Here is a 23,802-nt window from a genome sequence, read left to right on the forward strand (position 1 = left end):
TCTCCAAGAACCAAACATTCAGAGTTATATTTTCAAATGTACAAGTATCAAGTACTTGCTTCTATTTGAGTCAAATATTAATACTCAGATCTTTGGACCCAAAATTGATGGTGAAATTATTCTGACTTGACTGCATTAATAGATTTTTGGGGGGGACACAGTACAATCATAGTAAACCTATCGGTAACTTTATTTTCTTTTACTAAAATTAAGAATTCACTTTAGAAATAGTGATTTTAGTTGGCTGAGTGCAAAAGAAGTCATTTGTAAAATTTTTCCTTAGTACTAGTATTTGTTTAGCATGGGCTCACCAGTGGAGAGGGAGCAGAGTAATACATTAGTGTCTCTGCGGCTAAAAGAGGTCCATCTGGTCATGGATGGTGAGACTTCAGAGTCCCAGCATGTCATCTACTGGGTGTGCTGTGGGTCTCCTTCCTCGGGGATCATGAGCCCCCAGTCTTTGAGAGTGGAGGGAAGCAGAAGTGAGGAACAGGGTTCATATGGCTGTGGAAACAATGAAGACAGCCCCCGGGAGACTTCAGCGAGACAACTCAACTCCATTGCAGAGTATGTAGAATACATGGCTAGCAGGGAACTATGCCAAGGGCCACACTAAAGGTAAGTTAGGCATGGGGCCTAGAAACATCCAAATAAGGGTAGGTAGAGAGGAGGAAGCCTTTCTGGGGAGGAGGCCTTCATGTTTCAGAGCTTGGAAAGAACTGCCAAGCCAGGATAGACTGCAACCTGAAAGCAACAGTGCCTCCCAACAACGTGCCTCTACAAATGAAGGCGTTTGGTGTTGGGAAGCATCAAATGACCATGCTGTGTTACACAGACTGCAGTGGATGCTAGAAGGGAATGCGTGGTAGACAGGGCTGGGTTAAAGTAGCTCACAACTGAATGAAATGAACCGGAGGAGGGGGAGCCTAGCAGGCTGTGCGTTGTTATTTGACTTTTATTTATACTTTATTCCCCTTTGAATGTCCAAAGAAACAGCTTTTCTCTGGTCAAATGCATGTTCCCCACAAGCCTAATTTTCACATTTCTGGCCCGTTTTCTGTGTACCTAATTTAAAGCTGCACCCACTTAAGTTTCACAAGGTTTGTCAAGGATGAAAAGAGACCTTTAATTTTCTCCTTACTACAAAAAGATTTTTCAGCAGCAGAAAAAGCTGCATTTTCCAATTTTGTCTTTGTAGAAACTAAGTAAAATGACTCTTTTGACCTTAATTTCTTTAAAAGAAGTAAAAGAATCCTGGATTATGAAGCCTAAAGATTATGAGGAACCACCACATTTCCTCTATTAGCCTTCAGACCTTGAAAGCCCACTTTCCCGTGCCCAAACTCTTGAAATGCTTCAAAAAGAAAAAAAAAAAAATCTTTTCCACCACGAGAGATCGAAGGTGTGTTCATCTTGTTGTATGAGTGTGTTTTTCAGCCATTTCTGTTAGGTAATGTTTAATGTTGTGTGAGAGATGAGCGTTCTTTCCGTTTTAATGATTTTCCCGCTGGATTCCTGGAGGCATACACTGTTTGGTCCACAAGGACATAAAATAGAAAGTCTCTGGCTGAAGTCAGCCTTTGGTCTTTCTTCCCCAGAATATGAACAGTCAATTGCAGTTGTCATTCTTTAATTATAGTTTAGGACTCTCTATATATTAGGCTTCTCTGCTTTACAGGTTAAAATCTAATTGAATATTAAATATGACTAGAAAATAGCCTCAAAATGCATTGATGCAAATGAGTCTACTGATGGTGTCTATGCTTGAAAAGATAACACTATAGACACATCGTTATGTTCTAATCATATATATTTGTTGTATAGATTATATTAAACATGACCATTTTATATATGTTTAAAATAAAAAAAAGCAACTGGTCTGGGTTTATATTGCATTGAATTTTGCTTCTTTTTAAGGTTTCAAAGTGCGGTGTGAGATTTTGCATGTGTATGTGTGCACATGTGTTTGCAATGAGACTGCTGTTTGCAAACTAATGTATGTTTTAAGTGGTTTAAGAAAATAGTAATTATCCAGAGAAACTTACATCTGAAAGACAGTCACTTGGAATTCTGGAGATGCAGCCAACACAGATTAGGTGGTGCACCTGTGCCTCAGTGCAGCTAATTTGTTTGGAGACATCTGTGTGTACTGAGGTATGTCCCTGGTCCCCTTTCCTTTTTCTTTTTAGGTACGGTCTTACAGTGTTGAATTCACTCTGTAGCCAGGCATCCTTTGAATTTGTGATCCATGATGGTTATGATAGTGGCTGGGATTACAGGCTTGCTGCCACCCGGTCCAGTTTTAATACTGTGTGTGTGTTGAGGGAGGGAAATGGAAGAAAAGGAGGGAGGAAAAACTGATAAATGAATAAACTTAATAAAAATAAAAAATATATATTAAAAGACACTGGATGGTATAATTTATTTAGTTAGTATGCTTAGCTGTTAAAGCCTCATCTAATTTCAACTCATGTTATACAGAATAAGTTAGATGAACATTGCCCAGAGACTGACATTGAAAACGCCGAAGTTGCTATTCTAGATTTGCATCACATTATAGGTTACACGTTTTAAAGGAGTTCACTTTTAGATTCAATAAATACCTTCCTTGTTGTAGTTCTGAGGATTGAAAAGTCAATATTTCCAACTTTTATTAATAATAAATCATGCTGTAACCAATCATAGCAAAATTGACACATTGTTAAGGGACCTCAAGTGAATTTCTACCCTGAGATATCAAAAATAGCTTAGATTTTTCAAGTTGGCTGACACCCTTCACATTTGTATCAGTTGTGCACAGTATGACCCATTCTTTAGCCCTGTTCATAGATTCCTACAATAAGCAAGCGCTTTTCTAGTCACCAGAGAAAAAACAGCAAATAAGACAGGTAGTCTTGCCCTGTTACAGCTTACAGACAGAGAGATTGATGGCAGGGGTCTGGAATCTTTAAAGTATATTTTTGTTTCTGAGTTTCAGTTATGCTCAAGATTGAGCCCAGCATCTGAAACATCCGAGGGATACTTTACATTGAGCTTAAGTTTGCAGCTTTTGTTTTCTGCAACAGAATGGCAGAAAGCTAATGTTTCTTAAAGAATATAGACATCATGCCTAAATGTTTCTACAAATCTTTCAAAAAATCATTTCTTTAGGAGCCAGTCCTCAATGTTAACTTTAAAGATACTCTGACTGAAAATTATTTCTGGTGGTAAAGGTAAAATTCTTGGTCACCTTTGTCCTTCAGACTTTACTCAAAAAATCTTTAGGGCTAGTGGCATGCCTAATATAAACCAATATACTTTTTCATTTTTAGATTTATTTTTATCATATATAAAGCTCATATATGAGCTTTTTGCCTACATGTATATTTGTGCACCACATGCATGCCTGGTGCCCACAGAGACTAAAAGAGTCATGAGCCCACATGGAAATGTTACAAATAGTTGTGAGCCAGAGGCAGAATGGATGAAGTATTGGGGGAGGGTTTCCTAGCTGTTAGTGTCTTAGAATTAAAATGAACACTGAATTCTAAGAACAATTAAATATCTCAATTTACATCACTGGGTTCTTAAAAAAAACCCTGCAATTATTGATTTAATCTAGTTGAAACTAATCAAGTGAGTAACTCCTGATTTTGCTCAAAAACTGAAAGGAGTGGAAAACTGCTACCCAAATGGCTACCACACCCGAGTCTTATCGGCAGTCGAGATGTTCCTTCGAAATAGAGAATAGACTTTGGTTCAGACTGGTTTTCACCCGTTTTTCTCGTTGCCTTCGGTTGCAAAACCAAACTCTTACTACTTCTTTCTCAAGGTTTAGTTCTTCAGCCATCCGCATGATCTCCTGAGAGGAAGGCTTGCTCTGCTGTCCAAAGTGCCTCTCCAGAGCATCCTTAGCTGCAATACTGGGGTAAGGGGGGGGGGGGGTTGATTGGAGTCGGGGGAAGATAGAGTTTGGGAGGAAATTATGTCTCTTTCAAAGAAGTTTTTGGAAAAATCAAATGAGGCTTACCTTTCTAAATATTACCCTGAAGAAGTAACTTATAAATTCTGGAAACACTCGTGAAAGACAAGTCTGACTTTTTTTTACACAGAGGCATGTCTTATTCCAGATAGGCAAAAATAAAGAAACTCAGGTTCTCTCACTTTATACCACAAGAGGGCACCAAGTTCTTGACAAAAGCAAAGAAGTGTGGGTCTTTGGAAGCACAACTGCTTCCTGCCCACTCATCACCTGCCCCAGCCATCCCCAGTGTTTAGAACACAGAAAATGTGCGATTGACAAGCAGCCGAGATAAAACCTTCTGCGATTTCCCATTAGTGCCTCCCAGAAACAGCAGTATCACTAAATTATACTTCACGGTTGTCAGGAGAACGGTCCTGATAGACCTGGGGCTGACACACTGGTAGATTCCTTTTGTTATTTTTAGTTAAGGTACTACACGAGCAGAAAAAAGAGCTTGTATCTTCAAGGCCATCAGTGAATTGTCTGGTTTCCATTTTTAGTCAAATGTCTGTGTCAAGCCAGTGAATCAAGAAACACATATTTGTTCATGAAATGTAAAATAGATACTACCTTTGTTTCTCATGAATTGGGGTTTTGAAAACATTTTCTGTTTCTTCGATTATTTCTATTCCTCCCACGTTGTTGCTCTTACACTACACTTTGATGCTGATTCCATGTGAACACTGTTTTTTCCTCTAGCAAATTTACTATCTCAAAGGAATACCTACCTGATAGTTGTTCTTCGTTTCCGTTTCCTCTCGTTCGCTCCCACTTTTTCATTGTACAACGCTGGATTGTAGGAAAGAGATAACAAAAATAGAAAGTAAGTTTAAACTAGCATTTGGGGTTTCAATTTTCTATATAAAATAATGCAAAGTACGACTGCCGTGCACGTCTGTCTTAAATGTTTGTAAGCTATTTTATATTGCATTCTATAGAAAAAGTATTAAAGCAAAGTAAATGTAAATCTTGTAAATATGGTTGTTTACAAATCCCATGTTCATTTTCAATTAAAACATTCATTGTAAATGCTTTGTGTCTTACTCCTTTTTTATTTCAATTACATGTATATGTGTGAGTTTGTATGTAGGTATGGGTATATGAGTACAGGTGCCTGTGGAGGCCAGCAGAGGACATCAGATCCCTGGGAGCCAGAATTGCAGGTGGTATGAGCTGCAGGATGGGGGTTCTGGGAACGTAACTCCAATCCTCTTCCACAGCAGTGTGCTCTGGATACCTGATCTCCTCATGCCAACCTACCTGGTTCTTTCTCAAGTCTTGCCACTATTACACATAAATTATATTCTCTGTGTGTGTGTTAGAATATCAAACTTTTATTTTTACGATGGTATTTACTTAACATACTATTGTGAACACTAAGATCAGGCTATAAAAGTAGCTCTTATAAGTTACCCCTGGATAACACAAAGTCCAGGAAATGTAGATGTTCAGGAATATCCAGTACTAAATTTATGCCGATAGTTTGATTTTTAGAAAGTTTCACCACACAGTGTGTCCTTTCCTAGGTAAATTTGTTTCTACACTTGCATCACACTGGTCTCTTCTCCCCCACATGTTCACTGAGATACTTATTTTTCATTTCCAAGAGACTAAAAAGCCCTCCACCCTCCTGCCTCAGCATAGACCCTGCCTCCCCTAGCAGTCCTTAGCAACTACACCACAGCCCAGGCTGCACAGATTCGCCCAAGTACCTCCGACTTGCTCAGCTTCCTCCAGCCACTTGGATAAAATTGCTTTCAGTTTGCATGCATTTTTGAAACTGAGCTGCAAGTTTTCAAATCGGCAGATGGTTGTTTGGCTGAATTCTGAGCCGTGCACAGCGGCCAGAGCTTCGCCCACGTTCGTCTGGGTGTATCCTATGAAAAGGTGAGAGATATAGCCTTATCTCCAACTTAAACCAGGAAGGTCAGGGTGCGTCCATCAGCACACGTGCTGAATCTTTGTGAATTACCCTTTAAAAACTCCATAGCCTTACAATTTAGAACTATTTAGATTTAGCATATAATTACAAAGTACACCAAAATGTTTCTCTAGTTGATAAGTTACTTTTTCTCTTAAAGTCAAGAGGACTCGCATGTAAACATAATGGTATTGAACAGATCCCGTGTGTGTGTCTTAATACTTGATAATGAACTTACAAATTCTTGGTCTTTTTTATCATGATTATCAAGTATGATACATGCTCAACATATTTGACCCATCAAGTATAGTATACCAAATGTATACCAAATGTACAGTGTTAGATCAAGCACACTTTTATGTATAAAATTTTTTTAGCAAAATATTGTTACACCAAATAAAACTAAGATTGAAGTTTATTTTGCCGAAAAATACTTCATTCAAAAGGCTGGCTATGGTCCCACATTTTATTCATAACTCCACACACATTTACTATTTTATTGGGTAAAACATCTATTGCCCAGCAAAAGGTCTTTATTAATTGCCCTGAACATCTCTAGCATATAAGGTAAAATAAGCCATCAACGTATAATTTAAAATATCCATAGCAATATAAACATAACTGAAAATAAGTATGATAATGAAGTCCCCTGCTGCTTATTACATGTACTCCGTACATATTATTTCAGGGCCTAGGGCTATATACCTTATGTATAATATGACTGCATATGATGCACATCAATAAATGTCATTACAAATTACCTACGGCTCATTCTGCGAGTTCAGAGGTTTGAACTATCATTTCAGCCCATTTAAAAAAATATACTCTTTCATGAATTTGAACCACAATTAGTTGTTATGGTTATTCCATTTTAAAAATACTTTTCAATAGAAAAGGAGCAGTGGCTTGGAATAGACAATTTACAGAAATGGAGACACAAATGGTTATCAGACAGTAATGTGAATAACAATAGTTTAAAATGAAATTTAACATTTTCACTAAAACTACAGTGCCAGGCCACTTAGTCTTTTCAAATGTCCCGAAGACTAAGAGCACACTGATCCTTAGCCGCTGCATACTTATTTCATAGTCTGGTCATTTGCTCTCTGTTGGAGACATAAGAGATATCTGTGATGGTAAAATTCTGTAGAGATGAGTTTGACAACATCTATCAAAATACATTAGTGTTTAAGCGATAATTTGGCACGTGCATTTTCTGTTCATATATGAATATCGATGCAAAAATGCATTTATAGAGTTACTAACTGTGGCGTTGCTTTCACCACTAAGAGACTAAAACCATGTCTCTTAGTCTCTAAAACCTAGATAAATAAACTCAGGTATTTATATTTATAAGGGGGTAGTCTACAGATTCATACATACCCTGAGGAAGTGAACTCTGAAAAAACTCTAAGCTCCCCAAAATTATCTGCATAAAAGAATATATACATTGCTTACAGATGTGTGAGATAGCTCTAGAAAGATACCCAAGAAATGTGAAGAAAAAAAAATAGGGAGCAGATGATGGAATGTCTTTTACATTTTCATCGTTTCAAATTATATGATTGAAGTATCTATTCAAAATTTCAAGTAAAATATTTAATAAAGGGGTCACTTTAAAGTTAATCTTAAGGTAGGCTAAATATAAGGAAGCAGTATTAATTTAAAAATACATGCTTTCATCCTGTTAAGAATTTACAAGAAATTAAAGAATTTTGATGTGTTTTAGTTTTCCCAACTTGACCAAGTTAAAGGCATAGGAGACACAGAGATTGTGAAGCCTCTTGGACTTTCAAGCAGAGAGTAAAATATTTCCCAGTAAAGAGTAAGATTTGCAGATAAAGTTATTTGACCCATAGCAGTTAGCAAATGTCAGGAGCCATTTCCCCCCTAACAATCATTACAGAGACCATCACTCTAGGGAGTCTGCAGAGAACCTCACACCCATAGTTATGTTCTATTGACAAAACCTGCCCCTCACCCAATTAACTGCTAATCTTAGCGGAACCCGCCTCACATTCCAGCTATCCAGGGAACCAGGTGTGGCCACTTGTGACTTCTGGCCTGTCTGTCTGAATGTAACCGAGCTACGTGACCGGAACCACGCGGCCTGCGAGATCCCGTACCCTGCCCCTCATCCCTTACCATATATAAACTGTAACCCGTCCCTAATAAACTGAGGCCTTGACAAAGTTGCTTGGCCTCGTTCTTCTGTCTTAGCTCATTCCCTTCCAGGTAGCGCCCCTCCGAGACCCTGGAATAACTTGATTGCAGGGTGGGTTACTAACCCCTAGACTGAGTAGCCCACCCAAACGCAATCCACAAGCAAAGACATACCTAACTTAATTCTTCTCACTTTAAATTCGTTGGCAAATTGCTCAAGTTCCCGGATTTCTGGGGAGTCCATGTCAATTGGCTCTTCAACCAGTTTACTTTTCCTCCTGAGTTCCTGCTTGAATTCAGAGGCTGTGGGGTCTTCTGCCAGGAGAGGCTGGTGCAGTGGAGGAAAGCCATGACTCAGGGTGTGATCCGGAAACTTGTACAGACAGGGGGTTAGACCGCCTGTGTGTAAAGGGAGAGCGAAGGACTGTTGGTGATTATGTCTGTTTCTCTACAAGCAACACTCTTGCTTATTATTATTAGTTAGTCTCGTGAGTATATATAAACACTAAAAACCAAGTTTCAAAGAGTACATACAGTAATTATTCTCAGAAACATTAAAAATATATTAATACATCACAACTACATCATGAGTTAAAGAAACTAGTAATAATAAAATATGTAAATTTTCCAATAATATATAAATATTTAATAAGCAATAGTGCAAATCAGCAAGTTTTTAGCTTATATTATTTATATAGGAATATGTAATAATAGAACTCAATCCTATTCAATAGGCAGAGTGAATAAATAAATTTTTAGTGAAAATTAAGAATATCAATCCTGGAAGGTTAAATTAAATAGCATGAAATAAATTCAACTTTAAATTCAGGTGTGATAACGGTTTAAGAAAAACTTTTTTTTTCCTTTTTTGGTTTATTTAAATTTTTTGCATATGAAATTTTACTTGCATGTATGTGTATGTACCACATTTAAGCCTGGTTCCTGTGGAGGTCGGAAGAGAGTGTCAGTTTTCCTGGAACTGGGGTCAAAGATGGTTGTGAATCACCATGTGGGTGCTGAGAACCACACTTCAGTCCTTTGCGAGAACATCAAATGCTACAAACCACAGAGCCATGTCTTCAACTTAAGAGAGAAACTACTTTTGTTGTTTTTAAAAAAAGTATTCTATTTTTAAGAGTTGTCCAGTTAAATTTCAGGATAGCCTTTTTAAAAAAAAAAAAAAAAGTATGTATACAGTGTTCTATCTTCCTGTAGGCCTGCAGGCCAGAAGAGGGCACCAGATGTCATTACAGATGGCCGTGAGCTACCATGTGGTTGCTGGGAATTGAACTCAGGACCTCTGGAATACAGTCAGTGTTCTTAACCTCTAAGCCATCTCTCCAGCCCCCCAGGATAGCCTTTAATAAGAAATGATACTTATGCTAGCCATCCTGGTCTTTGCTTCCTGTCCTCATGCCCATCACAATCCTGCAGTAATGTAAGGCCTCTCTATAGGACATGTCTGTCTATTTCATGCTATCAGGTTCCTTTTCCATCTAAAACTAAATGAATTAGAAAGGAAAAGTTGTTTATCTGCCCCACAATTTACAATCTAGGAAGTCTCTGTATAAAGAAACCAGTAACTTCCTTCCAGATAGTAGCTGCCTTAACTTTGCACAGTAGTCACATCGACTGGATTCAACCGACTTAGAAAAAAACGACAACTTTATTTTCCAGTCCATACTCGGGTAACTCAAACAACTTTCTCTCAAAGCTTTCCTAAATTTAAACACATTAGGTCGCCTCTACTCAATCTCTTTCAGGCACAACTGGAAGAATTTAAAAAGCGCATTAGCAGTGAGCCACTCCGGGGAAATCCGAGGGTCATTTTTCTTAGCACACTCTCAGAAAGCCGATGCCTAGAAAAGTCATTGAAAGGAGTCAATGAAAAATGAGCAAGAAATCCCAAGTTGCAAGGTTTAGTGACCACAGTAAGCGTGAAAGCATGACGTGGTGAAATTTGGAGCGTCCATGAAGCATCCATGATTACAGCTGTTGCATCATCATCTTCATCGAACTTGCCTTCCTGAGCACTACCCTAGAAGCTAGCATCACAATCAGACAGAATTCTCTTCCCAGCCTATGCCTCGGTCTGCGGAGCATGGGGAATGGTGGTACGGTATGAATAACAAACTCTTTTTCAAATCTTTTCAAGCCTGGATTACTTTAGAACACAGTGAGCCATGCAGCAGAAATCTCAAAAATGTTTCTCAAAACACTGGTAAAGCAACACCACTGTTTGCCTGAATGAGGATGCCTGTGAAAAGCTTGGAAATGCGGGAGCCCTCTCCATATTCCCTTAGTTTCTCACAATGCATACTGATCCACTTTGGCTTCTCTGAATTGTTCTGTATGTCTTTATGTATGGCAGACGTGGCAGAAGACAGATAAATCTTTTATAGCAGGCACGGGGAATAGAAGTAGAGATTGCCTTGCAAGCTATTGACTCAACCCTTCATGTTTGTGGCTGAGAACATCTCAGGCTAAGTGGTGTTATAAGAACAAACAACGGAAGCACAGGGGCATGGAAATACATGTCTGCATCAAAACCGTGCACAGGAACAAATAGTGAAATATTTCTACTTATTCTTCTTTTTTTTTTACACATAACATTAACCAGCAAATCATGTTCAAATCTGACCATTTTCCCATTTTTTGAGGACTGTATATACTGTCTGCGCCAGACATGGGTTCACAGTTCAGTTGACAAAATAAGTTTAATTGGCACACAGCCATTGTCATGTGTTTCCATCACAGCCCAGAACTGCTCTCCTGCCCCAAGAATGGTGAGGTAGCCGAAGCAGAGAGAGCTTAGGCTGTTTCCAATCTAGCTCTTTACAGAAGAAGGCTGCAAAGCATCAAGAAGGAAAGGCACCTCAGGGATGTTGGAAGGCCTTTCATGAGGAAAAGTCTTCAGAACGAGTCTTCCTGGACAACCCTACCATCTTGGGACAAAAGAAAAGAAAACAGGAAGGGCGACAGAGAAAAGAGAAAAGGGAAGAGATGGGGGGGGGCAGAAAACAAAAGGCAAGAAGCTAAAGGGAAAGGCAAACGGATGAATCAAGAGATTTCTACGATCTTGTTAGGTTCCCTAACAGAAACGTTTCTTCTTCCCTTCCTCTTAAAATGTACTTTTAAAATAAGGACTTTCCCTCCACTTCAAGGCTTAGCTTCTGTACCACATTCCCAGAGGGGTCCTTGTTGTTTGCCATGAGACTGGTTTGTCCGACTGAGCTTTAAGATGTAGTCAAATGCAAATAAATTGTCTTTGGTTTTCTTTTGAATATTTTGGTTTTTCTCTCCTTTCTTTTCTTTCCCCCTTAACTTTTAACAGTTTCACACTCAGCAACAAGACCTATTTGTTATTTCTATTCTGAAATTAAAATTGTTCACTGTAATTTCAAGTATTAATTTGTGTTTATGCCTTTAAAAATTGCCTGTTCAAGTGACTTGTGAAATTCAGAAGAATAAATATGTAAGAACACCTGTTTTGGCAAGATTGAAGACCTTTTTGTTCAGGGTCCCTCCTGTTGGTATTCCAGACATGTTTTATAGGTTGAGGTTACATTCTCTGCACACTTTAAGGTGTCTTCAAGTTAATCCATTTTTATACTTAATACTCTTGAAATTTTGAGCCTCCTACATTTTTAATTACTGAAGTTTAAAAATTAAAACCAAATACCAAACCACTGTCTGCAGTCTTTATATGTAAATCAGACAATAAGGTTTAGTAATATAATATGTTTTAGCATTCTAACTTCATTTTATAATATGAAGCAATATAAGTCTTAAAAATTATGTTTGTGACAGTACAGTAATTTACTTTGCTAGTACAATTTTTCCTATTGGTTTACATATACTTTAGTAGCTTAAACATATACCACAATAAGCACAATATTCAATAACTACTAGATTGTTTTGTTCTTACATTTTTACTACAAATGCAATTTGATAGATAAAGGAGCAGAAAGTCACAGAAATACAGCAATCCTTGCAGGGTACATGCTTTCTATACCTTAGACTGAGACATTACACAATTCAGATCATTATTAGGAGCATTAAGAAAGCATGGAACTACAAGTTAGGCATGGTCCAAAGGTAGGTGTGTTGAGCACAGCACATGAAAGGAATAGCCTTCTGCTGGGCTGTTAAACATAATTGGTTTCTAGTGTTCATTTAGGTTTTAAAATAAGGACTTTCCCTCCACTTCAAGGCTTAGCTGCTGTGCCACATTCCCAGAGGGGTCTTTGTTGTTTGCCATGAGACTGGTGTACCCAGTAACCACAGGACGGTGGACAGAAGAGCCTCCATGCTTGCTTCCTAAACTTCGAGAACCAAAGCAAGCTAAGAGACTCAGAAGCCCAAGTGTTGAGCTTTTGATTTTGGACTGGAAGTTTGCTTCTCTTTGTGTTTTCTAGCAGGTTTGTGAAGAACATTTTTATGCCCTCCTGTGGTTTATACTGCATACTGCTGATATTACATCTCAATACGAAGGAGTGGAGAAGAAGAAGCAAATGATCAAGACTATCTGAGGAGAGCAGAAGATTACAAACCTGCTTCAACGGGAAACTGGAAGATGGGTCTCATTAGTTCATTGTGTACCTTTTTGCTGTTTCCAGTCCAGCCAGTTGCTCTCTTTAGTGTGCTGGTTCCTGGACTGAGCAGCAGGCATTTCCTCTAAGGATTTAAATCTTCCTCACCAACCTGACAAAAGTCACAATAGCTCTTTCCTTCCTGTGAGCTAATTTTATAAAATATTAAAATGAAACCCTCAGACTACGGGTAATACAATAGCTATATTAAAATTTTCCACACCCTTTGAGACAGTTATTCCAGTGGTGGCCCCTCACAGGTACACAACATCAAACCTGCCCATAAGATGCGTCTGTGGATCTTGACGGAGAGGCTGACATTTCAGAAAATACAAATGTCAAAGCCAGGTTTCTATCGTCTGTTTTACACTATGCCTTCCTTGTTTTTGAATGGCTATATTTTATGACCCAATTTGTGCAGCTTCCCTGGGAATGAAAGCATGAAAATTCAGATTGTCTAAGGGTTAATCTACGATGAAGTACATGCTAATGCTGAATCTATGTCAAGTTACCAGGCATGCTGACAAATTATGAAGCATATAATAGTTTAATGACATCCCTCTCAGAAATATTCAAATATAGTCTCTGTGCACCATGGTGAGATTTCATTTTAGTGATGAAATATAATTCAGTTTGAAGGCCACAATGATACCTCTAAATCTTGATATGACAATTGTGTTCATGATGTCACTAAACCAGACATTGGATATGGTAAATGTCTTTCATGGGTCTTTTCCCATGACTATGTTGAGATAAAAAAAAGAGAAAGAAAGAAAGAAAGAAAGAAAGAAAGAAAGAAAGAAGAGAGAGAGAGAGAGAGAGAGAGAGAGAGAGAGAGAGAGAGAGAGAGAGAGAGAGAGAGAATATAGACAGATAGGTACTGAATGGGAGAGGGTGTGCAAAGTGTTGTCAGGTACCTCTAAATGGGACCCTGGCCTGCTGCCGCCAGTGCTAGGGCAGGCAACATTATAGGACTCTGAGGCTAGCTATAAACTCTCCAGATGTACAAGGGATGTGCTACCTGAAGGAAGCAGGACAAGAGATAATTAGCCACTGGTCTGTGGCTGGTGTATGTGTGTGTGTAAGTATATAAATGTATGTGAATGTGTCTATGTATGTGTTGATTGGTTTGGTTTTAATACTAACTCAAGCTGCCTCTTTTTGAGGAAATAGGGAACTGAAGGTGCACAGAGATTGCTGGAAATCACTTTCCTCCAGCAGAGAGCAGCATGCGACCACATGCTTGTCACTTTCTGTTTAGACACTCAAGGTTCTGTGAAAGCTAAAGAAAGTGTTCTACTTCCCCTCCGAGAGCTAATTGAGGATAGTTTGCTAATCCACATCTGATATTGTTCATCAGTGAGCTTGTTGTTCTTATTGTTTATGAATACTGATTAATTAGACAGTTTAAAGGTAATGAATTTTCAAAGAAAAAAAATGCCTTGGCTTTAGATAGTCCCTAATTATTGAAAAGTAAAACCAGGTTGGAGAGACAGCTCAGGGGTTAAGAGCACTGGCTGCTTTTCCAGAGAACCTGCATTTGACTCTGGGCACCCACATGGCAGCTTACAGCTGATTATAATTCCAGTCCCAGGGGTTCTGAGAGCCTGTTCTGGCCTCTGTGAGCAATGCATGAAACTGACACACAGACATACGTGCAAATAAAGCACCCATAAAAAATAAAATGAAAATTTTTTTTTTAAGAAAGAAAAACCAAGGTTTATAGGCAACCATTAAAAACACAGCTCTTTGAAGGAGGTGGGTAAAGAGGTGTAGGGGAATTTGAAAAAAGGAAAGAAAATGGTTAAAATTTGTTATATTAAAAACAAATTAAATAAAATATTTTAAAAAAATACCAGTCTTCATTTTAACACAATGGTTAATATGTTGATTTATTCAGAATGATGTTTGGCCAAATGTAGAAAATGCTAATGTCCTCAATGTTTTATTTTGAAATCGTAATGCTTACTGAGAAATTAGAGATTAATGAACTAAATTCTTATTCCATTTATCTAGATATTCAAAATTCTAAGCATATCTCTTTTTTTCTCTGTATATAATTGCTTACTTGGAAGACAAACATGAGTATATTTTAAAAGGTTTCCTTTATATTTGATTCCTTTATCCCAATTTTCTACTATCTCTGCCTCTCTTTCTCCTCCCCACTCCTTCTTCTACTACTAGGTCTTAGGTTCTTTTCCCCCCCTCCGATGAGAGTTGTTTTCCAGCTGCAATAACAGATATAAACTACTAAAATATTTCCTTCAGAGCAAACTAACAAAAGCCTGTGAACAATATTCCATATTTTTTAACTGACTAAATTCTTTTCCTTAATCATGCCCCCAAATTAAGTAATAAATTCGCGGATGACTGGGTCTTGTAGGACTGGTGTTCTCATTTCTAGGAAGCCAAGCTATCAATGTATTTACACCGACACCAAGAAGTTGACGTTAGACTTGAAGGAAGGGCTGTGTCACGTCTCCTGAAAAGTGTGTCCCTTCACTACCTCAGTAAAGCTTCAGAAACAACCTAGCTTCGAAGAACCGCTGCAGCCTGAAATAGCCATTGCTAAAGTCTCTGAACAACAGGCCGAGTCTTCAGTTTGTATCTTCTATTTATCTTTCTGGAATGGGCATACAAAGGCAGTTGTAATGCACCATAATCCGTGGTCTCAGATGGAGTAGCCACTAGACAAACGAGAGTACTCGCCCCTGGAAATGGAGCTAATTTAGCAGAGAAAGCAAATTTTAAATTCTTATTTTAATTAACTTTCATTTAAGTAACCGCATGGGTTCTATGATCCAGTATAGTACTGCTGGAAAATCCCGCAAAGGTAAGAACAAGTGGCATCTCATAGTTTAACAGTAGTAAGTTAAAAGGCAAACAGACGACAGCAAAACCATGCAAAGCTCACACAAGAGTCAGAAACCCTGGACTTTCTGAGAGCCTCACAGGTCAGGGGACACTTCTGCAGGTGGCAGATCTACCACTAACTTCCAAGCCAAAGGACCAGAATTCCTGTTACAGTCTTAATACCATTCTCTCTGGTCCAGAACCCAACAACATTTTTCCCCAATCAAGATCACACAGAAAGTTTTTTCTTACCTGCCATTACGCCATAGGTGGATGGCTGGTTTCCATAATGACAGGAAGGCACAGAATAATGAAGTCCAGTCGCTGTATTTCCCACAGTTGTCATCGAGAAATACGTGTGCAAACATTTAGGAGTTTGGATCAAAGACAAAATAGACGGGACTGGTAAGAAAATGTATGAGGATTCAAGACACATTCAACTCATTTCAAAATCACACATTTATGCGATTCTTAAATTATACACCAGTATGTGCTTTCTTCCTCACTGGCAATTTTCTAATGAGCAGATAATATCAGGCAAAAGTGGACCCAAGTGATGAGATTCTATATCGGAAAACTAGACTTGTATGTTTTATGTTGAGGCTACAAGTATCTCACGAGGAGAGGTGGGAAGACAGGGAACCCCAGCCCTTTGAGATTTGGAAACTTCTGTGGGTTCCATCCAGTGGATATTGCACCACCATCATTGATAAGAAGCCTGAATATCATTGCATCGCACAGTATTATAAGGAGGGTGTCTCTGGAAGAACAAATACTGACAGAGACTCCTAAATCGTCATAGCTGATAAATTACTGATTTCTTTTGCTAAAGAGAAAATGCCAGAGTAAGGATTTTCTTGTTTAGATACAATCATGAAAATATTGCCACTTTCATGGTTTTGTGAAAACCTTATGACGGTGTTAAGCCCAATTATTATACGGCACTTGCAGGTTTTTTCATGTGACAATATATAGAAAAGTTTTAATGATAAAGTCAGTCAAAAAACAAGTTCTTTTATCACTGAAGGTTGTATATATACGCACAATTATATAAATAGATATATGCTTCCTGAAATTGGTGTGCCTTTAGAAATAAGATATGAACTATAAAACATATATGAAGTTTTAAACACATATCACCATTTTAACAGCAGAAATGTTCAACAATAAAACTACTAGAAAAACTTTCCCCATGTATTTACTTCCTCATTATTCTCTCACAATCCTAAATAATTTATAATACAATTAAATAATATAATTAGGTTGTTATAATGAACAAAACATTTTTTCAAATAAATAGTATATAGAGTATGTAATTGGGAGTATATGTTATAATAATTAATTAAATGAGATGTTTTCATAGAATAAATATATTTTGTCTAAATATAGATCAATATTTCATTGTAAATATCTGCATAAATTTCCCATCTATAACTGATATAGAGTTGTGAAATAATTTTACCGTATAATGGTTACACAGATAATTTTAAGTATTCATTTAAAAATTTCAACGTATTTTAACCCTATATAATATCTAAGAGCTTTTATTAAAATGATTAGTTCTAATTTCTTATCTAACTACATGTACATATAACTTGATAGAAAAATTATAAATCATTAAAAATAATTAAAGGAAATGTTTACAAGTTTTATTTAAAATAATTATATGATATTTCTTTTTTTGATTTTAGGAATTTGGATAAAAGATAGGTTAATTTATTAAATGCTTTGCTATGTATTTTTAAATAAACCTATAGAACTTAAAGATACATCATTTTGCTACATCATTATTTTAATCTCAAATTTTGATTTTCTATGGATCAAATATTGTTCCTATAATCAATTAGAGAAACATAATATCATTTTTCTAGTTCTCAACCTATAAAATGTATTAGTTTAAAAATGTGGTTTTATTGTAATGATTTAGATTATTTATGGAACTGTTTATAGGATTATTACAGGATTAAATTATTTTAGTATTATATTTTCCAACAAATATGTTTAAGTACACTCTCAAAATTACATTTTAAATTAAAATATGGGAATCTTTCATAGATTAAGTGATGTTGTCAGAGTCAACATGTCTAGTCTCCTGATTATTTAAAACCAGCCAGAGATGAATGAAAGAGCTTCACAAATGTTTGGAAACTGCCTAGTTGTTATAAGTTCTTTAATTGTTTTAAATCATAATACGACTTTTATTTCTACAAATACAAAATTGTATTTCATTTCTCCATCTGAGTCAAATACATTTTAAACAGATGGAAGGTGAATACGGATTGCTAGTATGTGGAAAAACTCAGTTAGTTCAAGGAACCAGCAATCTGTAAATAGATTTTGAGACCATTTGTTATTGCATTAAGTGCAAATATATTAGCAAAAAACATTCGCTTGCTTGTGCCTAGTTTTGAGCCCCAATTTGTTTTATTTAGGAATATAAAGACAAATTTAAAAGTTATTTCTAAAACTCAGTCTTGAGAAAGTTTAACTCTCTGAGCTCTAAATATTATCTTGCTTTCTTTTCTAAGTTTAATACTATGCATTTTAATGCAAGTTTAATAAAGCATTTAATTACTATATTCATTAAAGCTCACTTTGGTTTGTGTTGGGAATTTTTTGGTTTATTTTTAATCAAGCTTATGGTTGTTTAAAAATAGTAACAAATATAATTCAAAAATGAAATACATTTTTAATATAAAGTAGTAGTACCTATTTAACATTAAAGTATTTTAGAATATTTCATTTTGATCTTTATCCATAACCATCTCTATTAAAATAGTTTCCGAGAGTGAAAACGCTCAAGCTCATTATTTGCTATGTAGAAAAATAGTTCTTCAATTGTAGAGGGAACCAATAAATTCATACATGACTTTCCTTACTAAATTTTCTATATTCTTAGGCAACTTAATATTTAACTAAAGCAAACTTAAGGAGAGAAATGAAACAGAGAAATATTCCCCAGAAAGATTCATCACATCGGTTCTGAAGGCTGTAGGCCCAGCGGTGGAAGTCAGTACCTGTAGACATCACGTTGGTGGCATGGTTGGAGACGGGGAGGCACTCAGCGGCACTGTGATGCATTATCAGAGGCAGAGCTGCAGAAGCATCAGAATTCAGAGGTATAAAGGTATCGGCCGAAGTGAAAGATTGGCAACTCATTCCCACAAGAGAGTAGAAAAATAAGACCCGCTGCTTGCCAGATCACTTTTATTACATTACTGTATCAAAGGGCCGATTCACCTGCATATATACATCAGGAAGGCTCTGAGGCACCAGGAGGGTGCGGGCGAGTATTTATACCGTGAGGAGATCCATTTATACATGTTAATAGCTTTTTCCCAGGAGTGTTGCTGTGTCAACTCGAACTGTCTTTCTTACCCAAGTATTATCTGTGCCCAAGGAGGAACCTGCTTGTGGGGTACAAATTGAGGGGATGGCAAAACCACAAACTTTATTTGCTATCTCTAATAAATGAGACCTTTGGGGAAGAATCAGAAACTTTGAAAAGGTTTTTCTCAAAGTTAATAAGTGACAATGAATTGAAAACTAGGTGTGTTTAGGTTTCTAATATAATAAAAGCCTTAAATATGAGATAATTTCCTTTTGCTTAACGTCTTAAATAACATTCAAAGTGGTATTAAACCAGGGAAATGCATACTATATAATTTTAACAAGTGGAGTACTTAAGGGCTGGCAAATGATGGCTCGGTGGTCAAGGTGCTGGCCACACAAGTCTGATGACAGGAGTTCTATACCTGAACCTGTGTAAAGGCGGAAAGAGAGGACCAACTCTACAGACTGTCCTCCAGCCCCTGCATGCATGGCGTGGCATGTAACTTCACAATATACATCATGTGCGCGTGCACACACACACACACACACACACACACACACAAATGCAATACTAGCAACAATGTTTAAAGTAATGAAATGTTTAAGTTGACACTTTGGAAGGCATGGGAGAGGAAATAAGACAACTCATGTGCTGTTAGTTATAAACTTAAATTCAACAGCGCATGTTTATGAAAAAATACAAGAACTATTCAAAGTTGTCCTGTGAGGATTCAGTGGAAAGATTTTAATAATGTATAGTACTGTGCAGAGAAGATAAGCAGAAGTGACGCCATCTTTCCCTTGATTTCAGTGTATTGATTAACAACTCACAACTCTTCCTAGCTACTGACAGGATTCAGTGACGATTTTCTACAGTTATGCCAGACAGACCTCCATCTCCACAGGTGATGTAGCATGTACCCTTCATAAGTGGCTCTGAGCCACAGGCTAGGATTTGGGCCATTCTACTAAAGATGCTGAGGTAACAGTGTTAGTACTGGATACCAACTTTACACACAGATATAGTGACAATTTATGAGAATGAAATACATATACAATCAATTCTAACACAAGCATCAGCCTCCAGATCTTCTGATAATTTATATAAATGGTATGTTGGATTTTGAATCACTGTAAAATACACCTGGAGGGAAAAATTTTTAAAAATCATGTCTAACTCAGAAGTTTCAGTCCATGGTCAGCCGGCCCCTGCTGCTTGGACTGGGGTTAAGCAGAGCATCCCCTGGGCCATAACATGAGATAGAGCAGCGTGTTCTCTCATTAAAAAAGGAAAGAGAGGGTCAATTATGAAAGGCTACAAGAAGCCCTTGAAGAGCACATCCCAAAAGGTCTACTTCCTCTAACCAGGTCTCACTTTCTCAAATTTCTATCAACTCTAAAAACAATGCCCTAGTTAAGAACCCAGCCTATGGAGTCATTTCATATCCAAACCATAACAATGAATGAATGTACTATTATTAATAGAATGCAAACAAGAATAATATAGAAATAGAAGTAATGGCAAGGGTTTGACAGTTCTGAAATGAGGACCATATTGCATCAGTATCTGAATGCTTTTATTATGGTGTGTTTCAGATAGAACTGACAGTCCATGCTAAATTTATTATTAATGTTGACAGCACTACAACGCCAAGAATCATGGACACGTTGATCAGCAATCAGTAGGTATCTTGAACAAAAATTATTAAAGTGCCTAATATTAGAGATTGCCTGAAAAACAATTTTTAAAAATGCAATATTTCTTAGTATGGATTTGAAGCACAATTAGTCTTTTCTAATTGGAGAAAGATTTTGGTAATCAAAACAATTTGTTACAATCTTTCAGAATTTGGATAATGTTAAACTTTCCATATGTGAAAAAGACAAGGATGGTTGGGAGTACTTACATGGAGATCACACTAAGGAAATTTAAAATGATTTTTGAGGGTAAATGATGCTTCTAAAAGATTATACTGATAATATAGTTATAAGGGTGTAAAAAATCAATCTTAATCACTTTCATATCATTGCATATAGTCATGGGAATATACCTGTTGAAGCTGATCAACTTAACAATAACAAACAAGTACAATAAACTTTGCCTCCTTTGGAATATAAGTTACCTTAATAATTTTGATATCTAAAATTAAAAAGTTGCAGTATTAGACACAATTCATCAATAAAACAATTTTAAGTGTAAAACTCATGTTTTATGCAATGTAACTTAGAACAGTTAAACTTTAGTAAAGCTGGGAAACAGGTATCTTCATTACAGTCTTCTCATTTAATTCTATAAGCTCCTCAAGACTATTTCTCTCAGTGCCAGCATTCTTTGTCTAGAGTGGAGGCTTCTTCAGATGTCCTCCTGCTCAGTTTAACATATATAATTACTTTGTCCTTGTAGGCAGCCATGTTTGTGAGATTTCATGGGTGCTGATCCTCTGACACTTTTAGGAGATATAATATTACAACTGATTCCTATTTCTAAGACTGGCAAACACTATTAATGTTTTCACAGAACTTTGGGTAGAAGTCACAGGTCAATAGTAGTTGTCTTCCTCAATTTCTCTTTACATTATTTTTCAAGACACGATTTCTTCCTGAAGAGAAATCTAGAATTCACAGATTGGCGAGAATGGCTGGTCAGCAAGCTGCTGAGATCCTTATCTCGAGATCCTTATCTTTCCGTCCCCATTCCTTAGCTCAAGGAACCACAAGGGTGTGCTGCCGTTCCTAGCTTTTGTCACTGAGTCACTTCCTCAGAATCAATTTGACTTTTACGGAGATGCTAAACTTTAACAATTTCATACAGTTTTCCCTCCTCATTTTTTTTTCTGTTTTTCACTTTAGTAAACAATAATGCCATCAACAAATTTACCCAAAAAATGTTTTTCCCCTTGTATAATTTTAGAAAGTCCAAAGGCAAGACAGATTTCTGAGAAGTGGAATTGCTGCATCTATGTTTCTGAACACTTAAAGTTTTAAGAAATTAGCAAAAAATTCAAATAATGACATAATTTTTGTTTCAAATATGGTAAAGAGATTAATTAAAAAAAAACATTAGGGCATATGGAAAGCTCTAAAAAGAAATAGAAAAGCACTGGTATCTTTCAGAATATCCTGTCTACTTCCCTCTTTGTCTCACTGCTGTCTTGCTCAACAGAATAGCCTAGTTTAATTAGCCATCCTATGGCTTGTGTTTTCAAGCAGGCAAAGGAACAACCTACCAGCTTGTAGTTTACACTTTTGAGAGTTCTCTTACTATTGTAGAGTGCTATTGGCCAGATAAGAAGCACTTTTGTGGCTCAGAAAGACCTACATTTGTACATGGATGAGTTTGCTTAGGAAATGTGTAGGCACTTAGACAATGAAGGACACACTAGCATCTAGAAAAATAGCTCTGATATATGCCTAATGCAGAAACATGATCTGATCTGAGAAGCTTTATTGTACAACTGAGAATCGCCTTACATTCTCCGTGGTATTACAAAGTATGAATACTTATGCTGGATGGATCTGGTAAAACCATAGAATTTACGATCTTGCACATTTTGAATGGCTAACATACTATCTTCTTGGATTCATAGTGGCTATTTATGTCTATGATTTTGTTAACTGATTCTGCTTAATCTTTTAAAATTATTTGATTTTATTTTCCACTCACATTTGATTTTTAATTTTGAATATCAAACCCAGAGCCTCATATATACTAACCATTTGATCTACTTCAGAAACGCAATCTTAACCTTATGTCTTTTCAAACTGTTAAAACCAGAAATTTCCTTTGCCTTTGAAAACTTTTTCCAAGCTAACCATCTTCTATTTTTTCTTATTTGTCTTTTGAACTTATGCTAGATATTGTGATAAATAATAATTTAGGCTTAAATATACTTTGTGTGCTTCTTAATAGCTCAGCATTTTAACTTCATCTGTTATTCAAAAGGTTTAGGTGTTATTTCAGAGACTCAAAGAGCTCTGCTTGGGAGGTTTAATTGGTGGTTCAGTGGTTATAGGTACATTCTGACCTTTCAGAGGACTGGCTTTATCTCCTAGCTCACAGCCATGTGTAACTCCAGTTCCAAGAAATCCAATGCCCTCTGTTAGCAACATCAGGCAACGGGAAAGCACATGATGCACATACATACAGGCAAATACTCATCTATAATACAAAAGTGAACATACATGTAAATATTTTATGTTCCTTTCCCATCTGACGTTGTAGTCTCCACATACAGTTTAAGAAATAATATTCATCATAATATTTGGAACAAGAGACAGGAGGAGCAGGAGTCTCAGGCCAGCCTAATAGAAAGAATAAAAAATTCCTCTTGACATTTTAAAGTATCACTTTGTATTTGAGAGCTCAATTACACTTCAATTATGGTTTGAGAGCTCATTTTTAATTACTTAAATAGTAACAAAAATTGTAGCTCAACTTAAAAAACTAGTATCATCTAAATAAACAGTGCTGAGGATGTAACTGATAGGTGTAGGTGGTAGACATCATCTGTAGCATATAAAGGCCCCGGTTTTGGTCCCTAGCAGTGCGAATAGATATTAGATAGATGAGATATATAGATGATAGATAACTATATGAGAGATAGATGATAGATAGATAGATACATAGATAGATAGATGATAGATAGATAGATACATAGATAGATACATAGATACATAGATAGATACATAGATAGATAGATATAGATGATAGATAGATAGATAGATAGATACATAGATAGATACATAGATAGATACATAGATGATAGATAGATAGACATAAATAAATAGATGATAGATGATAGAAAGATAGGTAGATATAGATAGATGATAGATAGATAGATAGATAGATAGATAGATAGATAGATAGATAGATAGATAGATAGATAGAGATTCAAATTAAAACATACTAAGTTTTGAAATGTTGATCACATTTTTAA

General features: G+C 36.6%; 1 protein-coding gene across 2 annotated transcripts; it reads right to left on the reverse strand.

Moving 5' to 3' along the window:
* Positions 1-2,509: 2,509 nt before the first annotated feature.
* On the reverse strand, positions 2,510-18,727 carry Pou1f1 (POU class 1 homeobox 1). 2 transcript variants are annotated; one of them, XM_050148736.1, is made up of 6 exons: positions 18,550-18,727; positions 15,785-15,934; positions 8,262-8,486; positions 5,716-5,880; positions 4,732-4,792; positions 2,510-3,902 (listed from the first exon to the last, which is right to left on the reverse strand). In XM_050148736.1, the coding sequence occupies exons 1-6, from the start codon at positions 18,689-18,691 to the stop codon at positions 3,692-3,694; spliced, it is 954 nt and encodes a 317-aa protein (XP_050004693.1). In that variant the 5' UTR covers positions 18,692-18,727; the 3' UTR covers positions 2,510-3,691. The 2 variants fall into 2 exon arrangements, with proteins under 2 accessions (XP_050004693.1, XP_050004692.1); XM_050148735.1 differs by having other exon boundaries at positions 15,785-15,856; positions 18,550-18,691.
* Positions 18,728-23,802: the final 5,075 nt, after the last annotated feature.

Source organism: Alexandromys fortis, unplaced genomic scaffold (assembly GCF_014885135.2).
Source record: "Alexandromys fortis isolate MF-2015 unplaced genomic scaffold, M_Fortis_MF-2015_v1.1 scaffold_4, whole genome shotgun sequence".
Taxonomy (NCBI): Eukaryota; Metazoa; Chordata; class Mammalia; order Rodentia; family Cricetidae; genus Alexandromys; species Alexandromys fortis.

What these genes read in the sequence shown, in the direction of transcription:
- Pou1f1 (XM_050148736.1), bottom strand. Translation starts at nt 18,691, where the DNA reads ATGAGTTGCCAATCTTTCACTTCGGCCGATACCTTTATACCTCTGAAT. An exon ending in CACCAACGTGATGTCTACAG is followed by an intron (nt 15,935 to 18,549) that starts GTACTGACTTCC and finishes TTTTCTTACCAG; the next exon opens with TCCCGTCTATTTTGTCTTTG. An exon ending in AAACGAAGAACAACTATCAG is followed by an intron (nt 3,903 to 4,731) that starts GTAGGTATTCCT and finishes CCCTTACCCCAG; the next exon opens with TATTGCAGCTAAGGATGCTC.